Source organism: Anopheles funestus, chromosome 3RL, assembly GCF_943734845.2.
Source record: "Anopheles funestus chromosome 3RL, idAnoFuneDA-416_04, whole genome shotgun sequence".
In the NCBI taxonomy this organism is placed as follows: Eukaryota; Metazoa; Arthropoda; class Insecta; order Diptera; family Culicidae; genus Anopheles; species Anopheles funestus.
Window position 1 is genome coordinate 46,200,259 of NC_064599.1, and position 24,936 is coordinate 46,225,194.

At 37.4% G+C, this 24,936-nt stretch overlaps 2 protein-coding genes across 18 annotated transcripts in view; both read right to left on the bottom strand.

Moving 5' to 3' along the window:
* LOC125769137 (protein kinase C-binding protein NELL2-like) overlaps nt 1-12,123 on the bottom strand; it is a 46,876-nt gene extending 34,753 nt beyond the window's left edge. For 3 of the 17 annotated variants that reach the window (XM_049437651.1, XM_049437649.1, XM_049437650.1), the window contains exon 1: nt 7,066-11,347. In XM_049437651.1, the coding sequence (XP_049293608.1) occupies nt 7,066-7,156 (91 nt within the window). In that variant the 5' untranslated portion in view covers nt 7,157-11,347. The other 14 variants (XM_049437642.1, XM_049437644.1, XM_049437645.1 and 11 more) reach the window with 12 other exon arrangements.
* Nucleotides 12,124-22,729: 10,606 nt separating this feature from the next.
* LOC125768085 (uncharacterized) lies at nt 22,730-24,415 on the bottom strand. The gene is made up of 3 exons (XM_049435295.1): nt 24,210-24,415; nt 23,927-24,032; nt 22,730-23,862 (listed from the first exon to the last, which is right to left on the bottom strand). The coding sequence occupies exons 2-3, from the start codon at nt 24,017-24,019 to the stop codon at nt 22,870-22,872; spliced, it is 1,086 nt and encodes a 361-aa protein (XP_049291252.1). The 5' UTR covers nt 24,020-24,032; nt 24,210-24,415; the 3' UTR covers nt 22,730-22,869.
* Between the last annotated feature and the right edge of the window lie 521 nt (nt 24,416-24,936).

Below are 24,936 nucleotides of genomic sequence, written 5' to 3' on the forward strand. Positions count from 1 at the left end.
TCAAATACAGAAACACACGAATGTTGGAAAATTGTGGGTTGTTTAGGGTGAGGGATATTTACATACTAGTTAATACACACATTTGTAGAATTATTTCCCGTATGCCACCCTACACGCACAGGAAAGGGAAACAACGAACAAACAAAAAATACAAGAAAACGGTTCATTCAATGTCGACTTTATATACTGAGCACAATAAATCGTCCTCAATCTGGACGTTGTGTGACAAGATATAAAGCAAAACAAAAAACAGTAAACTCCAAGGGAAGAATATGGGATAATTAAATTTGTTGCTCTTCCTGTTATTTTTTTAACATTATCTTTCGTTCTCTTTCCACGCCCTGGTACCTTCTGCGAATACGTTTTAAGGTGATCCGATTTTACCCGAAACACATTATTTAAATATTCGGCCAGTTTCAAAACCTTCCTCAACGAAATAGCATCGAACAGGATTAGTGAAACCACAACGACGCATCTCACCACGTTAACGTCTTTCTGACTATTCGTTCACTCGTCTAGAGATAAGCAGCCTGCGCTATGTAACAGCAGCGCTTTCAAAAAGCTTCGTATCGCCCAGACGGTTGAATAAAACAGTCAACCCACAAAAATGGATCCCCACTTGGTGCAGCTTTCATTATTTTTTTGTTTTTCAATTAACCAAACCGCTATCGTCCGTAGACTGCCACTCCAATTGCTTGAAGGTTTGTAAATGACTGCTCTGTTTCAGGTTTAAGTTTAGTTTATAATGTTTTCGATTCAATGGAACGTAAAACTTCTCTTCCAACAAAGTTACATTAAAAATTATAGAACAAAGCCGTATGAAAGGAAAAGCTATACAGTTGACATGTTAGAGTTGATAATTGATTTTTTCAGGCATTCAGATTGCTGGAAAATCTGTCAAAAAAATTCAACTCAATATTCATTAGTTGTTTAGACCATTTGAAGTTACATCACAAAGATTAATGCAAACATTGATATGTTTTAACCCCGAACTCACGATTCTCCGTACAGTGTTTTGAAAATCGCTATACCGAAAGCTATTCACTTAACATATAATCTTATAGAAATATTCTCGTTCACTAATAAATTATTTAAAATATTGAGTTCCTCCTTATCTGAAAGTTTCACACGAACCGCCCCCCTCCAACCACATATATGTACATGTGTATTTCCCAAAAACAAAACAAGGTATCATAAAACATCGATATCGATTCCTGTAGAATTCGTACGTTGTGCTACTCTGGTTTTTTTTTCAAACCGTATGGTAAATCACGTGCGTGATAAGTGTTATTCGATTTCTCCTCGAACAAGCTAGACGAAGCCTTGTATTGAAGAATTCTGTTATTTAAATAGTCCTTCCTTTCTTGCTGAAGTCACTTTTGTGTCTTTCTGTACGAACCGAAGAGGTATCACTTAGAGATAAGTATGGGTAAGTGTTATTTTTTGTTTTTGGATGATGATGTATCATAAAAATGTTTTCAAAATCAATAGTAAAACGTAACATACACAGTTATTTCATTTAAATATTTGTTATTAAATAATCATTTATAATGAAGGAGCGAACAAAAAAGATACATGTAGTAATATTCTTTTATGATTATTTCATATTAGCTAAAGAATAATAATCGATAATTGCTGTGTACGTTTCGTATAGTAGCAACATTTATACTGTTTTAAATGTATTGCCTTCCTGCTACAAATCGATTGCTCTAATGGGATGGATTTATTTTCACGGAGGGATGGAAATTTCGAACAACAAATAAAAGAGGGGAGAATATGAATAAAGATGCTGCTAATATCGAGAGTGAATAACGGGAATGATTTACGGCAACACTATTAGAACTAACGAACTTTATCTAAACGTATTTATGAATGAAAATGAACTAAAGGTTTAAGAAAGTGTTTACCTTTCCATGTTATTATGTTCCATTATGTTGACAAATTCACGTGCTATAAATACGTTATTCGAAAGACACGCAGGACTGCTGTCACGTTCATTCGACACTCAAAGCAAAGCAGCAGATAGATCGAACACAGAAAAAAAGAAGAGTTGAACACTTGTTCTAGTCAACGGAACCGGTCTAGATAGCTTAACAGCAATGATACGTAAACTTGCCACGATTGGATAATGCATGGAATAAATGTCTTAGGTTGCGGGTGAATGAGAGTAGCTTTAGAAGAAGCTATTAAGCGGCTGCGTTAGCGATCACTGGTATGAAATCAAAAGGCGGAGATAACATCTCAACCGATTAGCATACTAAAGCACCAATGATTTTTGACCAATCGGTGGTAACACAACCATCCTACTCCCCTGCTTCACTACAGCGCACCGACTCTCGTCTGATGAGATACTTTTTGATGAGCCGGCCTGTTTTGATACGATGCACGACAAACGATTCAAATCAATCCCGCCAACAATCGAATATTCATAAGCTTCTGCTAACGATATGTGTGAAAATATCAAACGGTTTTGATCCATTGACCGCAGGGAGAAGATTCAATGATTTTCTTGTTGATCATAATCGTCATGTTGAAAATGCACACAATATACCTTTCAGCACCATAATTGGTGTCCGATAAATCAATCCCCGCTTGAAGGACGATCGACTAGTGGCGCACTACTGCTTGCTGTGAAACAAAGCAAAACAAATGTAAATTTTTAGTTACTTTCTGATAAATTTGTTCCCTTTATTTTTCACTCTCTACCAAATTCAATCGTTTGGTTTTAAACGCGTTCGATACTTTCATCGAAAACAATTTTTTTCACACTCAGAAAACGGTTCAAATGTTTCATCGTTTTAACGCGACTGTCATCACTTTTGCCGGTCTAGCACTTCGATGTGGGAGATAGATTCGGCTTTTCTACATGATTCAAAATTATCTTTCAAATATTCATTGGTGGCACAAACGCACCACGCTTACGTCTGGCGCCATAGAAAAAAAAACTGTATCGCGCTTCGACAATTTTTACACTCAACACCCCTTTTCATCAGCTTCAACATCGCAAAAAAGTTCAGCGACTGTTGGAGAGAAATGATCAATGGCAGTATTCGAGACATTAATTGGAACCGATGTATTCTAGTCTACACGGTACACAGTTAATTGCATTTTTTTCAGACTAATTTATTATAATCTCACATAGTGATTGTGGTTATAAATATGAAACTTTCATCATCCAGTGTTTTTCAATCAGTCATAAAATCCGTGTTTACCATTATTTGGTATATTGAATCTTGCGTCTCACTACGCAAGCTCTTGTTCTTAGTTCGGGGTTAATTATCGTTAGATTTGAACGTTTAAATGTGAGAGATTTATTACAATCCTGGTAATGATATCTCCGATGACACGATATTAGAAATACCTGATCTATTATTGTTAAAGAAATAAAACGAGGCAAAATCGATTTTTATTTCATTCGGTCACATATGTTCGCTTCGGGACGTAGTGGCCATCATCCTGCACATGGTGGGCTTACTATCTTGATATGTCACAAATACTGACTATTTGTCCACATGGTAAGCCATTCGGTATTATCTAATGGTTTTTACGCTAAAAAGGAGTAGAAGACGCCTTATAGTCTAGAAAGCTAAGTAGACTCTATCAAGCCAGTTGCTGAGCTTTTTTTTTTAAATCACGCCAGAAAGGCTTGGCCAGCTGTACTCAGAGAGTTAATAAATCGGCCAAATGACATTTGTGCGCGTTGATCTTCACACAGTAGGATCGGTGTCAAATCTTATCTGGACCATTCCTACGTACGGTGGACTGGCTATGAGTCTAACTACTGGCAAATAAAGCTAGTAAAGCCTAGGCCTCCTGAGGTTGTAGTGTCTAAAGCAAAAGAAAAATGACAAATGACCGAATAGTGCTGTTTTGTCGCATACAATGATGGTTTCTCATATAAGCCGACTTGTCGTAGCAATGACTATCTATCTTACTACATCGGCATCGGGCAGCTGCAGTAGACGTTATATGAGGTCGTTAAACCAAAGAAGATAAAAAAAATGTTTCTTCAACGTTTCTTTTGCGAACAGTACATCTGCGATCATTCAATTGGATCAATCATTTGAAGAACATTTTAACGTTGTGAAACTATTATTTGAATTGTTTTTAACTTTTGGGAAACATATCTTCAAATGTCTAGTTAGAATTTCGGATCGTACCGGATACTTAAAAACACCACAACTAAGTTGGATGATGCAGTTTGACAATCCGATATCATTTACCTTTGTATAGCTGAGCAAAAATGAAGAAGCAATGAACTATACTGACGGTGTAACAAGGTCCATAATGGATGACCTCAGAACGTAGACCAAAATCAACGATCAATTTGGTAACATACAAAAATGTCAAATCGATACCAACATGATTAGTATTTTATGTTTTTATAAAGCGCAGCATTTATTGATAAAACTAAACAAGATAGAATAACTAACCGTTCCTCATAACAATAACCCGAGCAACGCAAGGTTCCGCTACCATGGTGCAGAAAAGGGTGTTCAATAACGAGCACCCACGCCACGTACGTTACGATATGCCCTCACAAATAACCCTTAGAGCTGGATGTTTGGTCCTGCAGGAAACGCGACACAGGAATACAATAAAAAATCAATTAGAAGTATTACTCAATGTCGTTTATGCTGCGGGAGAGGGGGAGATAAAGTATCAAAAACAAGACACACGGGAAGACCCTTCAATCGTAAGCTTGTGTCTGTCGGTCTCGTCGGGCACAGGAACCAGGTTAGACACAACGCGAGCCTTGGAAGGTGCCTTCCTTGTACATGTGCAATATCTATCGGCCTTTAGCGTCAGCATCGACAGGTGTGGTGGTACATACATTCAGCCCCCCATCGCAAATGCTGAAACACATGAGTTCCTGTATGGAAGTGTGTGTGAAAGGCTCCTTTTGCAGTGCTTTCGTCGAGATGTTCCGCTTCCGGATCGAGTTGTTTGTCGGCTGTATTATAGTGCCAGTGATGTGATTATTTTAAATTGGAAGGGAGAACTTGCCGATGTAGGAAACGGCAGGTTTTTTTTTCTTCTGCCTTATATTTCACTATCCCGTTTTCGAAAACCGCACGTAGTTTTGTGCGTTCGTTGTAGAAATCATATTATGGATATTATGGAAGAGAAAACTGCCGCGTTTGTATTCGGTTTGAGCTCATTTATGTGTAGCTCTAAGTATACGTCCTGCTAGTGCTACGAAGACAACTGATTTAGACAGACAACGCATATATAATTTTCCCTTGCCGTTCTTTCTTCGTTTATTTATTCAAGCGCTGATGAAATTCCTCCGTTTTGCACTGTTTCCGATTTCGTACAACGTTCTTAGGACGAATTCTTTCGATTTCTTTACGTTTTGCGGTCGTGCCCTGCTGCAAATTCCTTCCACTAGCATCCATCCCGTACAGTGCCCAAAAGCATCAGAAACGGTGCGAAGAGATACGGCTGGAAGAAAAAGCGCATCACATCACGTGTTCTGGTCTTCGCCATTCAGTGTTCTTCTCCACCGTCCCTTCGTTTTTTTTTGTTTCCCTCCAGTCTCATCTTCATATAATGTTCATATTGTCAGTCACTTCCTTATAGGCGGATGGCTCTGGTTTCCTTTTATTCCAGCCAAGGCGAGCCACCATGTTTCGTGTGGTGGTTTCAATGCGCGAGTCGAGTCGGAAGAATTTTAGGTAGATGTCGCGAAAATTTAAAGCCGAGAAAATCCAAACGTACGCTCTTTCAGCATAGCTGCCGTTTTCGTTTCTCGTATTTCATATCCTCTCCCGGTGTTTCTGTGCTGGCAGCATTTCCTGTCTCGCTTCAGTCCAATATTATGCTCTGGTTATGTTTCATGCTCGATTTTATGTTCCGTACCCTCGTTTTTGCTTGACTCATAGCATGTTGCGATTCGATTTCCTTCGCAAACACGTGGTCACATTTCAAGCAAAAAAAAAGTTGAAAAAGAAAAAAATATAACCCATACATATCCAAGGTTGTTCATGAATGATACGTTCGCGTGCTGTTAGTTCCATGCTACAGCACGGTTCGATGTTGCTGTGCTGCCACAAATACTGCTGGCACAAGGTATTTTGACTAAAAAAAAAAAGACCGATGCACAAGCACCGAATGCTGAAACGCCAAAGTCCAGACCGTAACCGAAACCGAATGAAGCCAAATAGTTTTGGGTAGCCACCCGAATCCAGCCACTGCCTCAATATCTCGAGCTTAACAGTGGACAGAATGGAGAGCTACTTCTTCCACCCGGTAGAAGTTCTTCCACAACCCGTGCCCGTATGCAAAAATTGAAATTTAATTGATGATAAAGCTCATCAACCTATTTATGCAAACCAATGCAGGATTTTGAAGAACTCTTGATAAGTAAGGATTGGCACAGTGTTGTGCGCAAAACGCGTTCCAAAGTCCTTTCGCATCTGCGTACCCACATTTGGGGTTTTTTTTTAGTCTAAAATTGTTTAATAAGGTTTTGAAATATTTCTAACTGCATAATGCTTTACGAAATGTATTATGAAGCTTGGTACAACAATCATCTTTTAGTAGAACACAAAGTCGTGGAAAACATTATAAGATTGGAGTTTAGTGTCAACTCCTTTAGTAAATGTATCAACATATGTGAAATCTACAAAGCTGTCTATATAAAATACACCTGACTTCGGGTTTGAATTATTTACATTTCAAACGTGCGTCACGATGGTTTCGAACCACAAGCAAAAGAGTTAACAAAAAAAGGTCATTAATGAACATTGGTAAACAGTGGTAGAGCGACGAATGTCATGTTCGAATGTATATGAAACACTTCAGTTTTCCATGTGAGTTACTAATGTGTGGGGAAAAAAAAAACTTTCCAAAGGTCTTGTTTATCGTTCATAAATTGCTCGTTTGGGTGGTTTCGTTTGGAGAAAAAAAGTATCACCTGCAAATATAAATAATCACACGCATCATGGTGGTTTGATTTTCATTAGCAACATTTGGACGAACGCACAGTGTCACTTTGCGGTGACAAATGATTTATCGCCGGGATTAAAGGAGAAAATGGAAACGCTGTAGCAACACACTTACCTGTACCGGGCAATAGCAGGATGGTCAGGATCACTGCCAATGCCTGGACACATCGCCAGGATGTATCGCAGTTCCAGAGCTGCTTGGTCATGGCAGAGCTACACGAATCGCGGCTGCCTCAGCCGGTCGGGCTCCTTACGATAGAAATTCTGCACGTCGAGCACCATCACAGTTCAACGGTGCGTTAGAAATTAATTGCTTTCTGTATTGCGCGTTTATCCTCCTGTCGTGTCGTACGAACCAATTCGGTATAAATTGATGCAAAACCATTCAACACCGACCCACGCGTTTACGGCGATGTAAACCGATCTGTCGACCGAACCGATTGCCGAAACTTTGATTTGCGATATTAATGTAATCCACGGCGTCGAAAATCTTTTAACTTGACCAGAGCAAAAAAAAACAGAAACTGCACACACAATCAACACCTCACCACACGCTTAACACGCTGATCGCACATTTTAATAAGACACCGATATATTATGACACGAAGCACACTGATGCACGGTAATGCAAGGAACAACAACACACATTGATTTAATCATTGCTTTCAACAACTTCACCACCGTAAACATTTCGTTATTCGTCGACGATATGAAACCGATTGAAATGGCAACATTGGGCAAACAAATCAAGAACAAAAAAGAACACACAAGCAGCTAATTAAACGCGAACACAGCTACACTTTAACAATCACATCGAATCCTATCCAGGCTGGTTTGGGCACGGTACTGTAGATTTCTTCTGGGGTTTCTTTTTTTTATGATTATTATTAGATCGATTTTCATTATCCTCTCGAAACTCTCTTACGCAGTCCTTTTCTGCGTCTCGATTATGTTACTGGCTCGATGCTTATGCTGCAAAATCTGCTTCTCTGGTAGAAACGAACTTCTGCGGAACCGGAATAACACATGCGAAAATAAGATTAGCGTACTTGCTTCTCGGCCTTTCTTCTTGGACGTGTCTTCGATCGAACAATTTAAAGAACGGGCCAGCCTTTTCGTGTGTTTTTCGAGTTTTTTCATCTAATTTTTCCCGCAGTCTTCTCTGCTATGCCGTTGGCGTGTATGTATATACACACATAAAACGCTAACGATACGTCGATGCAGTCAAAACCGCTTCCTACCTAGTTCGGCATTTGGCGGCGGTTTGCTGTATGGGACAAACGGGTGCCGTTGGATAATTTGCACGAATAACCCTCTTCAATGGCGCCTTCGACGATCAGCCTCGAGGTACGTGCAGGTTTAGTTTCTGAGTTCTGAATTTTCATACCTACAAAAACCAGTTTTGGGTTATTTTTTTTGTTCCTTTTCATTTTCATTCTCAAACGCCGGTTGAGTTTCTTCACAACATACGATATTTCAAAGGTAACGTCTTATTACGTTTAATTCGCTACGGCAATGCACAAAATTCTATTACTTTTCCAAAACAGCTGATAAAAATTGTAATGTTCCTTCTTAATGTACATTTTCAAAAGATTCCCACACACACACACACACACACTTACGTCGTATCACAAAATGGAATATATCAGCTAGTTCACATTCTGAATGAGCAAAAATTATTGTTTTACCCAATCGTTCCAAACAAAAATGTCTACAAAGAGTCCTTTAATTTCTTTGCACTATTAAACTTATAACAACACTTATTTCTGACCATTTGCTCACAATGAATGAATTTCGTATTTTTTTAAATTTAAAACTACTACAATACTTGAATTTATAACACTAAAACACTACCCACTTTATTGCGATTGTAAACACTGTTCTACACTAAGCTGGAACCTTCTAAGATGCATTAAATGTGCAACTCGCTGTAGTAAGAAGACTGACAAGAGATATTTTTCACCGTCCTATAGCTAGACTTTAGAAAACGGCATACGTTTTAAGCACGAGAATCCTCTTCACATCACAAGCACAATAGCCTTCCCGGCATTGGAACGTTGGCGATCTAAATTTTGGAAAAGCCTGTCCGGTATCATGCAAATCTGCTTATATAATTAACATGCAAAGCGTCTCCCAATCGATGCTATCAAAGGCTTCAACGTTTAGCCTGAACCAGCGGTATTTTGCGGTGTATTACTTATACGTTTAATGTGTCTGCACATAGCAGAAAATGTCGATACCCAGTGTGACAACTAGCACAAAAATTGATTTTTTCCTGCTCAACACTCACAAGGAAACCTCTCGATGGCCTACTTGGTTCTTAAACGTCGGCACACGACGGCGGCAGCACGAGTTTATGTAAAATTTCACTTTCACTCAATAAGCAAAACTTTTCAGCTCACTGTTTGAAAAGTTTACAAAACACTTTGGCAACTATCTTATCGTTCATGTTACTATAGAAACCTTCGTTAACGCTTACGTAGACCGCGCAGGATAAAATTCTTGCGCCAATCGGATTCGATACGCAGCGATACGCGGTGCGACAGGTCTTCTCAGAACGACGAAGTGAACGAAATTCTTGCGCCAAACGCATTTCATACGCAAGCAACATCACCGCGACAGGTCGGGTTCCGGTCGGGTACGTTGGTTTCTCTCTCTCTCTCTCTCTTCTTTTCTCTGTCCTGTTTCCCTGTCTCTCCTTTAAAACATTCGTTATGCCAGAATGAGAAAAAACATCGTCGCTCGCTAGCTATCGCAGCTTCCATTTCATTCGTGACCAGTTTGACCAGCTGCAAACCATGCCCATAGTGCAGATGTCCTCAAGAAGGAAAGAAACATATGATTCCGATGCAGCGCTTTCTCGTTCATGTATGCTTATTCGTTTCCCCCCTTCAATATTCTCTCATGTTTTGCTCCTCACGGCACGGATATAAAGCGAGAGAGCGCTGTCATTTTTCTCTTTCGGTTCGTGTTCGGCTTTTCCAAACGTAATTGAAGAGTAAATTCGCTCCAAACTAAGGATTTTTCTCTTGCGCTGCTCGCCGCTCAGATATACACTTTTCGCCTGGAAATCCAACAAGAACAATGGTCGATTATCGTACAAAGTCGCGACCAATTCAGACCTCTCTTAACAATTCCACCTAGTATGATTGTTTTAGATTGTTCACAAACCAAACAAATTATGTTTTTTTCCCCATTTTGCCAAAAATCTCTTTACTAAGTATACATAGCTGTTTTTCGGCTATTACTCCTAGTAATGATTCAATTCTAAATATAAACCTGAAAACGAGTCACTTGCCGAGGGATTATGCTGAATAGCATAACTGTAATAAATATGAATTATTATTTGAAAAAGAATATGTCAATCTATTGTAATAACCGCGAAAATCAACTATATTTTAAATTTTGGCCATAAGTCAGAAAGAAACAAGAAGTTTCTGAGTACATTTAACACTGATGATTTAACATGATATTTTCGTCCTGCAGCGTATGAATATTAAATTGTAACAAAGTATTTTCATTGATCAATCAATGAGATGAACCATGTTCATGTTGGCCTGACAAACAAATCGATACGACTTGCTTTAAGAAAAATGTTAGCCTCAAATAGATATCGATTGCATCGATCGAAGTGATTGCAAAAGAAGTCATGAAAAAACAAACAAGAAAGCAGTTCATGCAAAAAACATTATGTTCATTAAACAACAAAACTATAATTTGTGAAAGTATTGCAACGACCTATGTATTTTGCAAATCTTTGTTTACCTTTACTATATGTAATATACTTGGTTTTGATTACATGTCTGATCATATTTTGTTTTTTGAGTTGTTTGAATTGGTTTTTTTTAAACTTTAAAATTCAGGAATTTGTTAATATTTCTCACCCTTACCGTTAGTTAATTCGTATACGAATAGAGTGCAACAAAAAACACCAATAATGTATCTGATGATGAAAATTTCAACATTACTTAGCGTAAAACATATTTCCACTGAGTTTTGATTTTTGTAGAAATTTTGAGTCTGGCGGCCACTTTTTATCTTGGTATATTGTTTTAAATCGCAGAGCTTTTATAACTGTATTTTTGCTTTACTTTGACATTTTTACTACACCGTTGGCCCACTGTGCCGCAGCACGAGGAAAAGTGGTGAAAAACGAACTAAAACTCCAGGAACACCGGTACATTAATGCAATTTTCATCGTACGATTCGATACTGTTCCGGGACGGGAAACAACGTAAGCCAATGAAAACAGCATTAGTCGGGAGATGCATCAGAGCTTATCGAAAGTTCCACCAGCATTCGTATGTCGAATGATGGTTTTTAACAGGACGAAATTTCTGCAGTATATTTTCACCCACAGCCTATGAACTCATACACGAAAGTTGAGTCAAAATTATTGACCGATTCAATATTCAAACACTGCGGCACCACGATTAAAGTGACCTGCACCTTTACATAACTTCCGTATTTCGACACTATTCTACTCGACACATTGCATGATCACACTCCAATACAATACGGGACCATTACAATACGCGATAAATAAAACGTTAATACACGATACTATTGCTTCTCTGCAGTATATTATCAATAATGTTACTGTTTGCTTGTGGCCTCGTGGAATTTCGCCTACTCGCTCTTCTAGTTCTAGTAGTATACTGACGCAATATTTACGCAATATTTTCTCTCGTCCAGCATTATCCTTTTATCTCTCGCTCCGTTTTCCGAGAGCACTCTTTATCCGTCTCAACTTAAAAAAGGGGTAAACTTCATAGTAGAAACACACCATGCATATACCTCCAAACTAACACATTTGTACAAAAAGTCACACATTCTTGAATTTTGCAACAGTTTCTCCTTCTTTATAAGACTTGAATTTGTTCTAAGGACGAACCATTCAGAACCTTCTCTGTCAGTTTTGAGACATTTTTATCTGTTGTTTCGATATAGATAAGTCGGCATCATCAATCGTTCAGCGTTTTGGTTATGTTCAGAAAGAACGGGTGGACCGTATTGCCATCCATTCCTTCTAACTGTTGTACTATGGTACTATTTTTGAAAAGAATTAAAAAAAATGTAAGATATCACGTTTCTACCCATTTGAAAATTTAAATCATGATTATCTTTTATAATATAGAAAATGTAATAACCAAAAGCCTGTAGAATTGGCACAAAAATGTAAACATTAAAATAACTTTAAAAAGTTATCCTTCAATACAGATAAAAAAACAACTTTTCATAAGATTGTAGTAATCTTAAAACAGAGTTTTTGTATAACTTCAATTTTAGAGACCAACGTATTTGTCAATATCTTAGTACTGCAAATACCGGTCCCATAACACCTTCCATTTTCCGTTCTGTTTGAACCGAACCCATTTGCTTAGGACAGAATATACGGGATACGGGAAAATCAATAGGTCAAAGTAAGTCAGCAGTCTCTGTATCTCGTGGGCTCGTCGTCTCCAATACACTAAAGGACATAGATCGAATCTTGTATGAACTAGGGCCGATTAGGAAGGATTAACTAACCGTGTATGCTATTATGACTATTTATACCTAGAAAACATTGGTCTCTGCTGTAGGTTTGAGTAGCTAATATTTAAATCTGTAATGATTGTTAAAAAATTTCAATCATTATGATCTTATGTTGTTTCTTATGCATTTATTAAATAGGTTGAAATAGGTGATAAGTCAAATAGATTTCAATATATATTTATACTGCGTTCGTTCGAGATGCTTTAAATTTGCTTTTATCCTTTTCGGTTTTTTAAGCTAGATAAAACAAGGATCAATAGTCTACTCAAGCAATTATCAAACAATTTGAAAAGTGAGTAAATTACTAGTTCAATGCAAATGTTTTGATAAAAATTGATTCTTCTAGTCCAATATGTAAAGGCACTCCAAAAGCTTCACATTTAAGCATGATGAATTTGTAGAGTTGTGCAACGTAGAGATAATTCGACGTATAGCGTTTGTTTGGTAGTCTGGCGTTGCCCGTGGTAACACACCAGGACACTGCAATGCCACTCGGGCAGCGGGTTTAGGGTCTAGGAGATTACTTACCGAATGTGGGTTTCAACACTGTCGGCATCAGCCACATTACATGCATACATACAAACACACACACACACATACACATCCAAATCCAATATCAATCTGTTGATGGGTTATTACCTATGGAACAGGGTCGTGCTATGTGGCAGTGGCATTTAATAGCGTGTATTGCAGAGCCAGGTGACCACCGAGTGCACTTGTGTAAACGAATACAGCCGGTCAACCAACTAAAAAGCTTTGGGAACCGGTTAACGGAATGGGACATACAGAGGGTGAAGTAACATCAACCCCTAACTGTACCATTGGAGTTTTACTACTTTGCTGTTTTGTGTTACCCTACCCTAAGGTCGGTAAAGGCTTCTGCAACGTGGAACTAAAAAAAAAAACAAAACAATTCTCCACCAAGCGAACGAATGGTGAAAATTATTGTCCAGCTTTGGGATCTGTTTTCGAAACGCTGCTAGTCTGTAGACGCCTTTTCGGTTTCCCCCCCCCCTCTAACGGGGTTAACGTGCCCGGACCGATTGATCAAATGAGTTGGTGTATGAATGCGTTAAAGTAGTGCCTTACCTTTGTAAATAGACATCCTTTTGGGTCATTGTTTAGCTGCTGGCCACCTAGGTTACGATACGATTATACAAGGATGCAAAGCTTGCGAGGCCATTAACACATAATTTGCATTCCACTAAACAAAACGTTTTAAGAAATGAAAGTTCTGCTTACAAATCCTTTTCCGCTTTTCTGGTGTATTGCGATATTGCGACCAGAACCGGACGCACAAACAGCACTCTAAATAATTTTTTTTACCTTTAGCATTCGTTACATTAACGATAGACACTGGCTGTTACGCATAAATTATTGTAAAATTCTATAATTTTTCCCTCAAGGAAAACAAACGTCTAGGAATGAAGGCATGTACTGAACAGTGTCAACGAACAGAAAATTACTAGCCAACTGTAATGTTTTTCACAAAAATGGTATGCTATGTTGCAATTCTTCGAATACGAAACCATAGCTGATAGCTTACACAAGAGCATTAAAAAGTATTACTTCGTTAGTGCGAGCCTTAGCTACCGTTGCTAACATCACATCGTTCCTCTTTGGCCTGGCATAGTTTCTAATCGACGACGAATGGCAAACCGTCTTGTTTCTTTGCCTTCGTGGTACTTACTTGACCTTGTCCTTCATCCTGGTGAGATAATATTTCTATGGTATTTGGTCTTTAACAATCAGCTTCCCGCTGACTGCTAGATACGGCAATTTAATACGAATGATTTTTACAAATGTTCAGATTCGCCATAGGTACATCTTGGAAGCGGGATCATAACCGGCGGCTACATTAGCGATATAAAATTCTTCAGCTGAAGTTACCTATCAACAAGCTCGTTAGAGTCAGACCAAACAACACTTCCCATAGTTGCGCACGTATGAGTGGAAAACACTTGTTCCAATTTACAAACGTTACTAATGGGAAGAAATCAATCTAGCCATTACAGAGAGTTCTTGGGGCCGAGAAAAAAGGCTCGTCTCGCTTTTACGACGCTTTGCTTTGTGTTTTTTTCCCCCTTTTCACCAACATTGATGATTACAGGGAACGTATCCAAACCATGAGCAGCATGATGTGATACTCGCAGTGGGAAGTATGAAAATGTATAGCGATATATTATCAAATTTCACTGTTTAGGCAGCGAGCAGACACAGTTCTCATGTTACTTACAATGGAGATGAAGCAATGTTGTCAAGTGGCCAGCTCTACGTGTGTCACATGTTGTAAGTAACTGGCTTTAAAATGCTACTGCTCTGCAGGGGATTTCTTCGACTATGACTAATCGATACAAGGTCTTCCGGTGCATTTTATTTCCTTCTTTTTTTTCGATGATCGGTCCCCTGATAATTAAAATTGATGCTTCTGTGGTAAGCGATAGGAAGGGTAGAGTTCCCCCTGGTTAAGGTATGGTGGCAAAAACGTTACTTTCACCGATGAAACTACATAAGCTATCGATGTAGTCCTGCAACACATATCCGGCTATATTAATTAGGCAATAAAAACTAGGTGTAACTGATACAGTTCCGACGAGCAAATGATTTTCAATACAGTGACATTGCTATTGATTACTCATAGTGAGGATATTTTCGTTTTAAGCCATACGGTAGTTTTATTTTTCTTAGAGATACAGAATACAGATTCCATTAAATGCAAACGTTATTTGTGTTGAAAAGACATTCAGGCATTTATGGCATCTGTCTGAGCCCTGTAAATAACTTACGTAATTTAAGAAATTTTTAAAAATATTTAGCACAAATTTGCTTTGTGCATTTCGAAATTGCGCTTTGTATTTGTGTTGTCTATGCATGAGCAGTAAAAATGTAACATTGCAACATTTATTTTCTTACAGTCATTCAATATCACAATGTCATATCAATTTAGCACTTCAATGATTTTTATGAGTTTTTAATTAATTTTCATGCCTGATATTGTCATTTGAGACTCCATATTTCAAGTGTTTCTTGCGATATAAGGTTACGGGATAAGGGTAACTGAGGAAATATGAGACGAGTCATATCTTTACAATAGAAAGATGTACAAAAATTCATTTTTATTGAGTACACATATTAGCTACTAATGATTGTATAAAATTGCCAAAAAAAAGCTCAATGTTTAGAAGTATTGTTTTCGGTTATTATCTTTTCCAAGTTGATTACAATAGATTGATCTTAGCGAATTGAAATTAATATTATACTAAATTAAGAGTAAAAACATAGCTGTACTGACATACCACGCGTATAAATATTTTAGTTTCAAAAACACCACAAACAAATGCTTGTAAAGAGATACCACCGTCAAAGGGAACATCTGTGCTTCGTCCAGCAGTCATCGATCGAGGCGATCAGTTGTCCACGTGCCCGAAAAAAGGATCATCTTTCGTAACACTCTCGTGTTCCATTGCAGTGAAAGTGCACTCTTCCTTGAACCAATCGGTCTCGACAGTTGCAGCAACAGCTCCTATTTCAACCCGTTTTTCACAACATTCCTCCTTGTTGTGGAGCATTAGACAGCACGCATTGAAATCATGTATCGTTAATAACGTAGAACCAACAGCGTTTATTAAGTTTCTTTTTCCAGAATGGTAGTTGTTGAGAATTATGTTTGTATAAATGGTTAAACTGTAGCAAATGCGAATGCGAATGAAGCTATAACACTTGATCGGTATCATTGCCAACCGAAATATACAAACTTTTTGTACAAGCATAAGAATAATTTACCAAAACAAATAAAAAAATAAGTTCTTCTTAAAAATGTCACAAGAAATACTTATTATGAACGAACTTTCTGTTAGTTTTATAGTTTTGTAATCAAAGTGAACTGAACTACCATCGACAGATAACAAATATGAACTGGTTAATAATGTTTCTTCCAGAATACAGATTTCCCGATTCTCCTTTACTCCTCAAAATTAGGTATGGACGAACCCATGTAATAATTATGTTAACATCTTGTGGGTCTGCAGAGCATATCGTTGTTTTCTCAAATGTCCCATGTGAGCTTCTAACAACCGTTCTAAGATCAATCGTCCAGTCGGTGCTGACAAATGGTTGAAAGATGAAACGCTACTCCCAAAATAAAATTACACAACCCAAGACTTGTACGCGTTTCCACCGTTCTAATGATGTCAATAAACGCTGGTGATATGGACGTATGGCCTTACAATAATGGAAGTTACTAGACAGAATAGGAGTTTGTGTTAGCAGTTGTGCCAAAGGACAGTTATGCGTTGATGCTTGTCGGTAGCGCTTCCGGTAAATTACATCGTCGGTAACGCTGACCGTAAACCCTAGCCGACCGACCCCACACACGTGCTCGTGTGAAGAAAGGAAGTGAACCGCAACCATTCGTTGCACATTTCCTGCGTGTGGTGTCCTTTTCGATGTTTTTCCATTTGAGTTGTTCCCATCTCACGCGGAACGTCAGTTGAAAGGACGATGCAAACTAGGTTTATTTTCGTCCTTTCGCTTCGTTCCTTTCGCTTTCGTCCAGTTATCCACACATTTCCAAAATCTTGATTAGTTTCTCTTGAATTGTCGATCTATTTCACACTGTGTATTCGCTTTAATCGCGTTGTACAACAACTGTTTTCTGTTGGCTTTGTATAATCGATTTGTGTTTTTAACAACTACCTATTGGAACATGTTTCTAACACTTATAAACTTTAAACTTTTGAAAGAAAACAAAATTAAATCTGTACACTCGCATAATTAAAATGCTTGTTTACTTTTGAGAGCAGAACAACAAAACGTTATGATCAATTAAACAAATGCCATACATTTTAAACATTCAGTGTAATGTAACATAAAATAATTCCACTAATATCGTTGAATGTATTTTTATTATTGTAATTATATGTTCCGGGTGGCCTGAGATTACTTAGCGGTGGATGCGTTAGATGTGTGATAATGATGAAAAGACCCGATCTTTACTGTTTATGGCTTACAATTTTAAGATATTCCGCATCCCACACACACTCAACAATCCGACGGCGTTCGTTTAACTGATGGCACTATTGATTGAAAATTGCCTACCTGTATTAGAGAAACCACTGTTCTAGGTATATGCATGTTCAGTTCTATAGCTCAATAAAGAGAAATTGATTTCATTTTTCCACCTTCCAAGGCCAAACAAACTAAACATTCTATATTTGCGAACGTTTAATTCGAAGCATTCGGTGCATAGCAATCTGTCATACCGCTGAATGGATCAGGAGGATCGGTCTACCATGGTACGATCGGACCATGGTTGGACAATGTCAACCGATATCCAAACAGATTTTCATAGAGTTGATCATTGTTTAAAATTTGTCGTCAAGATGAAAGCTTCATGGCGATAACCAGTGATAAAAGAGAAAATATTCATTTTCATACCTTATGTACAAGTAGTTTGATGGCGCCATGAGAAGTAATATCAATTACAAGTTTTTGCAAATGATGAGTGATAGTTTTCATACACTTCACTAAGCAATCTTAAATATTAATAAATAAAGAAATGATATATTCCAGAACGCATCAAACAGCTATTTGGATTATTGAAACTTTATGATAAGTTTTATACATGTATGGTATATTTTGTAAAAATTGTGTTTTATGAGTTATAAGCAAGTTGTGTGTTATAAGCAAAAGATGTTCTACATAAGTCAGTTAGTAAAAAAAATATTGAGACATTTGAAAATAAACCATCCTTGAATCAAATCTTTTCCGCATTGTACCCCTGTACACTGAACTGACTCCTACATCGCAAACACCTATAGACCAATTTTAGTTTCGTTAAGAACTCTTTAATTTTTGAAACTTGTTGCATCTTTATCAAAAAATCTTTAAAAAGTCGTCGCACTTATTTATAGCTTCTCGCTAATTCTTCAGATCTATACACTGTAACAATATTCACGTAAATACAAACATGCAATAACCTGAATGCGTACGTACGAATTAAGGTCGAAATGAAAAAGATTATTGCGATAATCGTATCCTTGTGAAGAAGCAACATAGCTCCTCCAAGACGGAGTCATGATCATTTGTTCTGTATCAGGTACGATATCAACTAACGATTAATACCTTTTATGCGTAGGATGGATTTATGTAGTTTATGGTCCCGAAATTATGAAAATATATATTAAATCTGTGATTTGATTAAATCTGATTTAATTAATTATAAAAAGAAAAATAAATGAAACAGTGTTATAGTCCAACGGAGTTAGGGACTGAAATTATTCAATTTTCCCTCTTTCTACCGATCTACAACAGCTCTTGATTCCTACCGTGCAAGATGTTTGTTCTGTAACATATTTTAATAAAAAGTTCCTCAAATGCAGGATATAAATAGCAATAAATCATATTGTATGTGAAATACGTTTTTGTTGCCTAATAACTATTGTCATTGAGCTACCTAGCAGTAGTTTATAAATAGCCTCTATTTTATTGCGCCTGTATCAGATGTGTGTCTATATTCTGAGGTATACCACAAGAGGATCGCTAATTGATATGTGGCATTTGATTTATTTAGCGTACGCATGTTCAGTGCTTTAGTAGCCGCACATCACAAATCAATTACATTTGCATTTATTTTCAATATGAAATAATTAGCCATTCTATGATAATGTATCATAGCATACGAAAAAAAAGAAGCTGTATCACTTACAATGCGACTGATGCGAATTGCTAACATGCCATGACTGCCAACAATGGTATACAGCTGGTAGAAAACTTGTTGCTTACTGCATGCATAAGGCTAAAAATTAAAATATAATAGAGTTTAAAAGAGCATTACCTTGTTACTGCTATTTTGCTTCCTAGTCTGACTGCAGAAACTAAACGATTGGTCAGTGCCAAGATCGTAAGAAAGCCTACAGCATTGCAGATTATATACAATGAAAATAATTTCAATGGCGCCATAACGACGACAAGTTGTCGGTGTTGTCCATTCCTTGCTTTCAACCATGTTTCTCTTTGATCCTCTGAGCAATAGATCCAGCGGGCGCCTGGAATAGATTCCATTGAACGATTTGCCGACGATTGTCGCTCTGTGTGGTATGGTGAAACGTGGTGCACATAAAATTTACTATCACGTTCGGCACCCACATGTTGTATCCCTGCGTGGACGCGGCAACCATAAACTATTTTAGTTAATGCAATTATTAGTCACATTTAAATTTAAATACGTGCACCATTTATTTTACCACGATTATTTTCTTTGATATCACATCGGACCGAAAGCCTTGATGATGAATGAACACAACATACGACACGACAAGAAACAAACGGGCATATTGATTTCGTTGAACACGTTCGGCAAATTTAAACATATTTCAGCGACAAATTGCCTATTTGAATATATTTGCATACCGTAGCTTCTCCATTAGTTGAACAATTATTTGTAGAGTAGCGCATTGTTACACTTGCTTGCCCTTGTTTGAATCTACTTTTTCATTAAGAGAGTTTTAAATTGAGAAACTTTAACAAATCTTTTAACAAATTAACTTTACCTTTAGTAAATTGAATCTCTCGTTTCAATGATATTTTGTAGCAGGATACGATCGGTGCTATTGAATGGTTCACAAATGTTAAAGGAAAATACTTTTATTATCGTCTCAATGATACATTTTCACAATGAATCCAAATTTTGTATAACAATGGTTCAAGCGAATGGCATTGAACGAAGAATGATAGCGTCTACGCTCATAGAGTTGCATTTCCAATTAAATTTTAATGTTGGCAATATATTATAAAATATTTCTCAATATTTCAACTGTTATGTCACGGTTATTTTGTCCTTTTATTCACGTTACACTAAGGCATTTATTGTTCATTATGGGAAAAAATATCTGCAAACCTACCTTCGGAACAACACTATGCCGATTGTTTTGCCGGCCAGATTTCCGAGATTGATGCTGTTGGTATCATTTTTCGTACAATTAATCAAAAACCACAGGATTTTGCATCGGAGATCGGACAACCTTCTGCAATATCTACGGTACGAACCGGCAGAATAAATTGCAAGCAATTTTAAAACTGTTGAAAAATAAGTATCATGCGTAGCTAGCTAAAATGGTCAAGATTATTTCGTATTCAGTCCCCGGTACGTTTGCAAGACATGCACACAGATTCAGAATAACGATCGACTGAAGATCGTGGCGTAAGAGCGAAAGTTGAATCATAAAATCGTATTATATCAGATTATTGTTTCGACTAACGCCAGTGAAACAATTTGTATAACGCTGTTATACTAGTGATTCATATCGATAAGTAACCCAGCAATAGCAAGTACCATGTCAATCAACGTGCGTAATGCACAGCGTTATTCATTTGCGTTAAACCACTCGTTCGACACTGACTGCAACGTCTTACTTCCTGTTCAACATCATTTGGCATCCTGACAGTCGTCCAACAAATGCTAACCTACTTGGAAATGTATTGATTGTCCCGCCAGATGAAGGCAATCTATTTTGCATGCAGTAGGAGACTGGAACAAGATTGGTTACCGCTGAAGTTGAGGTTCCTAATCGATTGATTCGATTTGCACGCCATTGGTCTGGACAACGGACGGAGCTTCAACTCAAGCTATGAGTAGATTAGCATAACAAGTTTTGGATGATTTTCTGCTAGACTGCCGATCATAGCTTTAGACGCACGAGTTAATCTTATTGTACGAAATTAATAGAGCTTCAGCTTTTTAATGGACATCAAAGCGGGAATGATTGGTTTCGATTAATTAAGTTCTGACAATTTAATTTATCATCGTGTGCAACCTGCATTCACCCATGCATTTCAGAGGCTGACATTACTAAAAGTTGCTGAATGTATAAATAATGTACTGCGAATTCTGTTCTTATGTATAATAACCCTTTTTGTAATGCAAAATTATTAAGCCAAAAACCATTTTCTTCAATTAAAATACTAATTGAATCCAACTATTTTGGCTGGAGTCTTGGCTGCTCGCAAGCGATGAACACCGTCTTGATTGACGGTACATGGCGTCCTTGTTATAGACGACAAGGTGTAAGTCTAGATTAGATTCAGATATGTTAGCCGAAGCGAAATGAGAATGAAACTACAGAAACATTTTTTAAATTTCTTTTTTTTCATTATCGTTGTTTTTCCGTCAATTGACATTATGGATCAATACGACCAATAGTCAAGTTTAATCAAAAACACTAATTTTCCTGGGATACATTTGGAAAATTAGTCAAGATTTAAATGAAATCGAGTGTATTAGAGCGTACAGCAAACCACGATTTAAAGACATTTTATTTTGAGGCAAGACAAATAAAATAGGTCTTGGACGATCATCTCTGGCTTTCCTTATATATTTCAATATATCACTTCTTCCTAATGGGAGACCCTAATCAGCCTAATACAGCAATGTCAAACTTGTATTGGCTCGCGGATCGATTTTCATACAAAAAGTTATTCTGTTGCGGTCCGGATTGAAAGATTCATTCGTCGTATGTTTGATATGGATAGCCTAGTGCATTACTGGTGCTATAAATGTTCCGAACATTGCTTGGATTCAATACTTCTCCTCATACTCAAGGATTTGTATTTGTTGGTACTTTATAATGTCGTCTTTAGGACCGTTGTTACAATGGCTCGCAATGGAAAATTTCATCTGTTTAGACAACAAAATTGTTCAAAACAACATGTTTGTTGTAATTCATATATATTTACCTCATTTTTAACTACAGTTTGCCTATGAAAATTAATATTGTAAAAGATTTAGCAAAGCAAATATCAGTTGGATTTGGGTTTACTTGAAAATTATTAATAAATTAGTAAAATTTCAGTCAAATTTTGTAAAATCTTGTTTATTGACTATAAGTCATGGTCGTTCGGTATAGGTATAATCCATTTGTAGTATAATATTCGTTTGGTATACTTGGATAGGGGCGGCTCGGTGGTGCATGTGATAAACGGCGCCAGTCCACACGGCCGGACCGGGTTCAAATCCCATCCGGACCGTCCCCCCGTAGCAAGGACTGACTATCCGGCTACGTGGTAAAATAAGTCTAGTAAGCCAGAAATGGCCGGCGTGACCTGTAAGGTCGTTAAGCCAAGAAGAAGAAAACTTGGAAAGAATAGGAACAAAAAATAGAAAATTTATCAATCAGCTACGTATTCATGAAAACTAGAAATAATATGTATGGCTTTTTTACAAGAATGAAACATGAATAAAATGAAATATGTATGAAAAATATTGCATTCTAATACATGTAATACGTGTAATGGGATGCATATCAATGAACTGACATCAATGTATAAATACAAAACGAAGAACATTTAACAGAAATTCTGGAGTGTGCCCAGAAAAATTAAACCGGATTCATTGTAAGAAATCTTTCACTTCTTCAAGTTCTCTTATTTTTGCTTGACGGTGAGCCCATTTGGTTTCAGCTGATTTTACGTTATTCAGGCCCCATTTATCGTGTGATACTTTTTGGCCGCAAACGGCAGCTAAAGACAATGGTGGGTTGGATGGAGACCGCTTTGGTAAGCTTATTTCGTCATCAGTGATTGTCAGGTCATCATTCCTATGATTCGTTAGCGCGGGACAAGTTTTTCCGCCAATAGGAAATGGTGGTTCGCTCATGAAACGTTTTAAGCAACTCTGATGATATATATGACCGCAAAACATGCGTATTAAAAATAAGTCGTCGGTATCTCGTGTGATATTATCGGATGGGTTGTCCGGCAGACAACGTTGCCCACAAACAGGGCATTTTTCTTGAAGGATGTTCCGTACAGTCGTTATGACAAATGCCAAACATCTGTACAGGCTCCGTTTAGGCTTAAAGTATAGGTTAGTATTAACTCCTGCTAATGGTGGTTCTACGCAACGCCTAGCTATTTCCTGTGCTTGTCCGTTAATAAATAACACTAAAGCTTGCGGAAGGTTACATTCACAGTCATTCCACACAACTCGTTCGATTGGATAATCTTTGGGAACCTTAAATTTGGCTTGGTAGAAGTATTCCTCGGCACGTATTATTAAGTCAATAGTGCAGGATCGTTGCTTAACCCTAAGGTGACCAAAGTTAGAGAGCAGCTGCTTTATCTGCTGTACTTCATCCAAAACAATGCACAGTGGATTTGCTGATAAATATTCGCTGATAAATTTCAATACCCACATAATTTGTGGCTTTCCTTCTGCATCGTTTAGCATCGTGTCACATAAGTTATTAAATTTATCTAAAAATGCACTTGACAAGGTTTTGCTCTTAAACTCCAGCAGAAGCTTGTTTTTTGGATAGTTATCTGGAAATCGAATGCATATGGTTAATCGTCTTATACGTGATTGTTCAACATCCACGCGAACCTATAAAAAGGACACGAGATCATTAGCTAACAAAGATTGTAACAATTTACAAGAATGATTTTACCAAAGTGTTCTGGCATGTGATAAGTTTTGAATTAGAAATAACATTTTGACATAGCCGCGATACCTCTTCTATTTCATCGTCTATTAGTGTCATCGTGTAATTACGGCTGTAACGAGAAAAAACAGATAATTTTCATAGTTGTTCTATCTCAAGCACATTAATAGAATTGAATGCGCAGCATTTAATATAGTTACCATGACGTCTTGCTTTTAGATTTTAGTTTGGATTTATGCCAAAAACAGATCGCATGAATACGCTTTAATCCATTACAGAACAAACTTACCTGGTTAGTTTGGAAAATAAATGTTTGGTACACGCAATTAATCGGACCGATTCAGAACAATACAAATATTGCTAATTCTTCTTATTGTCGAAGTAGATTGTATCCTCGTATGTTCTTTAAGCGCTAGTCTAATTCCCTTATTCAGAGGCCTACTTCCTCTTTAGACTTCGACTATCTGGAGTCATATGTCTTCTGTTGGTTCGTGTTTGTTTTTGTTTATCTATAGTTTGACGTCTTATGTCTGTTTCTGTCTATGCTCTTGCGCTGGATGTTTGGATCTCTTTAGATGTTCAAATAGTTTGTTATTTTTATCGTTTTTATCGTTTATCAGAGGCCATTCTAACCGAGCAGAAAAAAAATCAGAGGCCGAGTCCATCCACTGCACCAAGGTGCTGAGAAGAAAGATGTGCGCGGAGCAATTTTCACTTGTTTTTCATTTCGATTAGACAATTCATTTGTACATTTGTTCGGAATGTAATGTAGCTTCAACAGAAAGTAAGTATACATAATGTCAAAAAGTTGCATTATTTTGATCTGTATTTTCATCGCTAAACTAATGGATTTTTTATTTTCCATAAATTTTACAGCCACTAACGACTGTGCACAAACTTGCCTTTTAAGCAATTTGTTGTGGCGTTTGTCGTTCACGTTCGAGTGATTTTTCTGATTAAAATAACGTGCACAAAATATTTTAAAATTTAGTTAATTTGCTGTCAGTGGTAAGAGA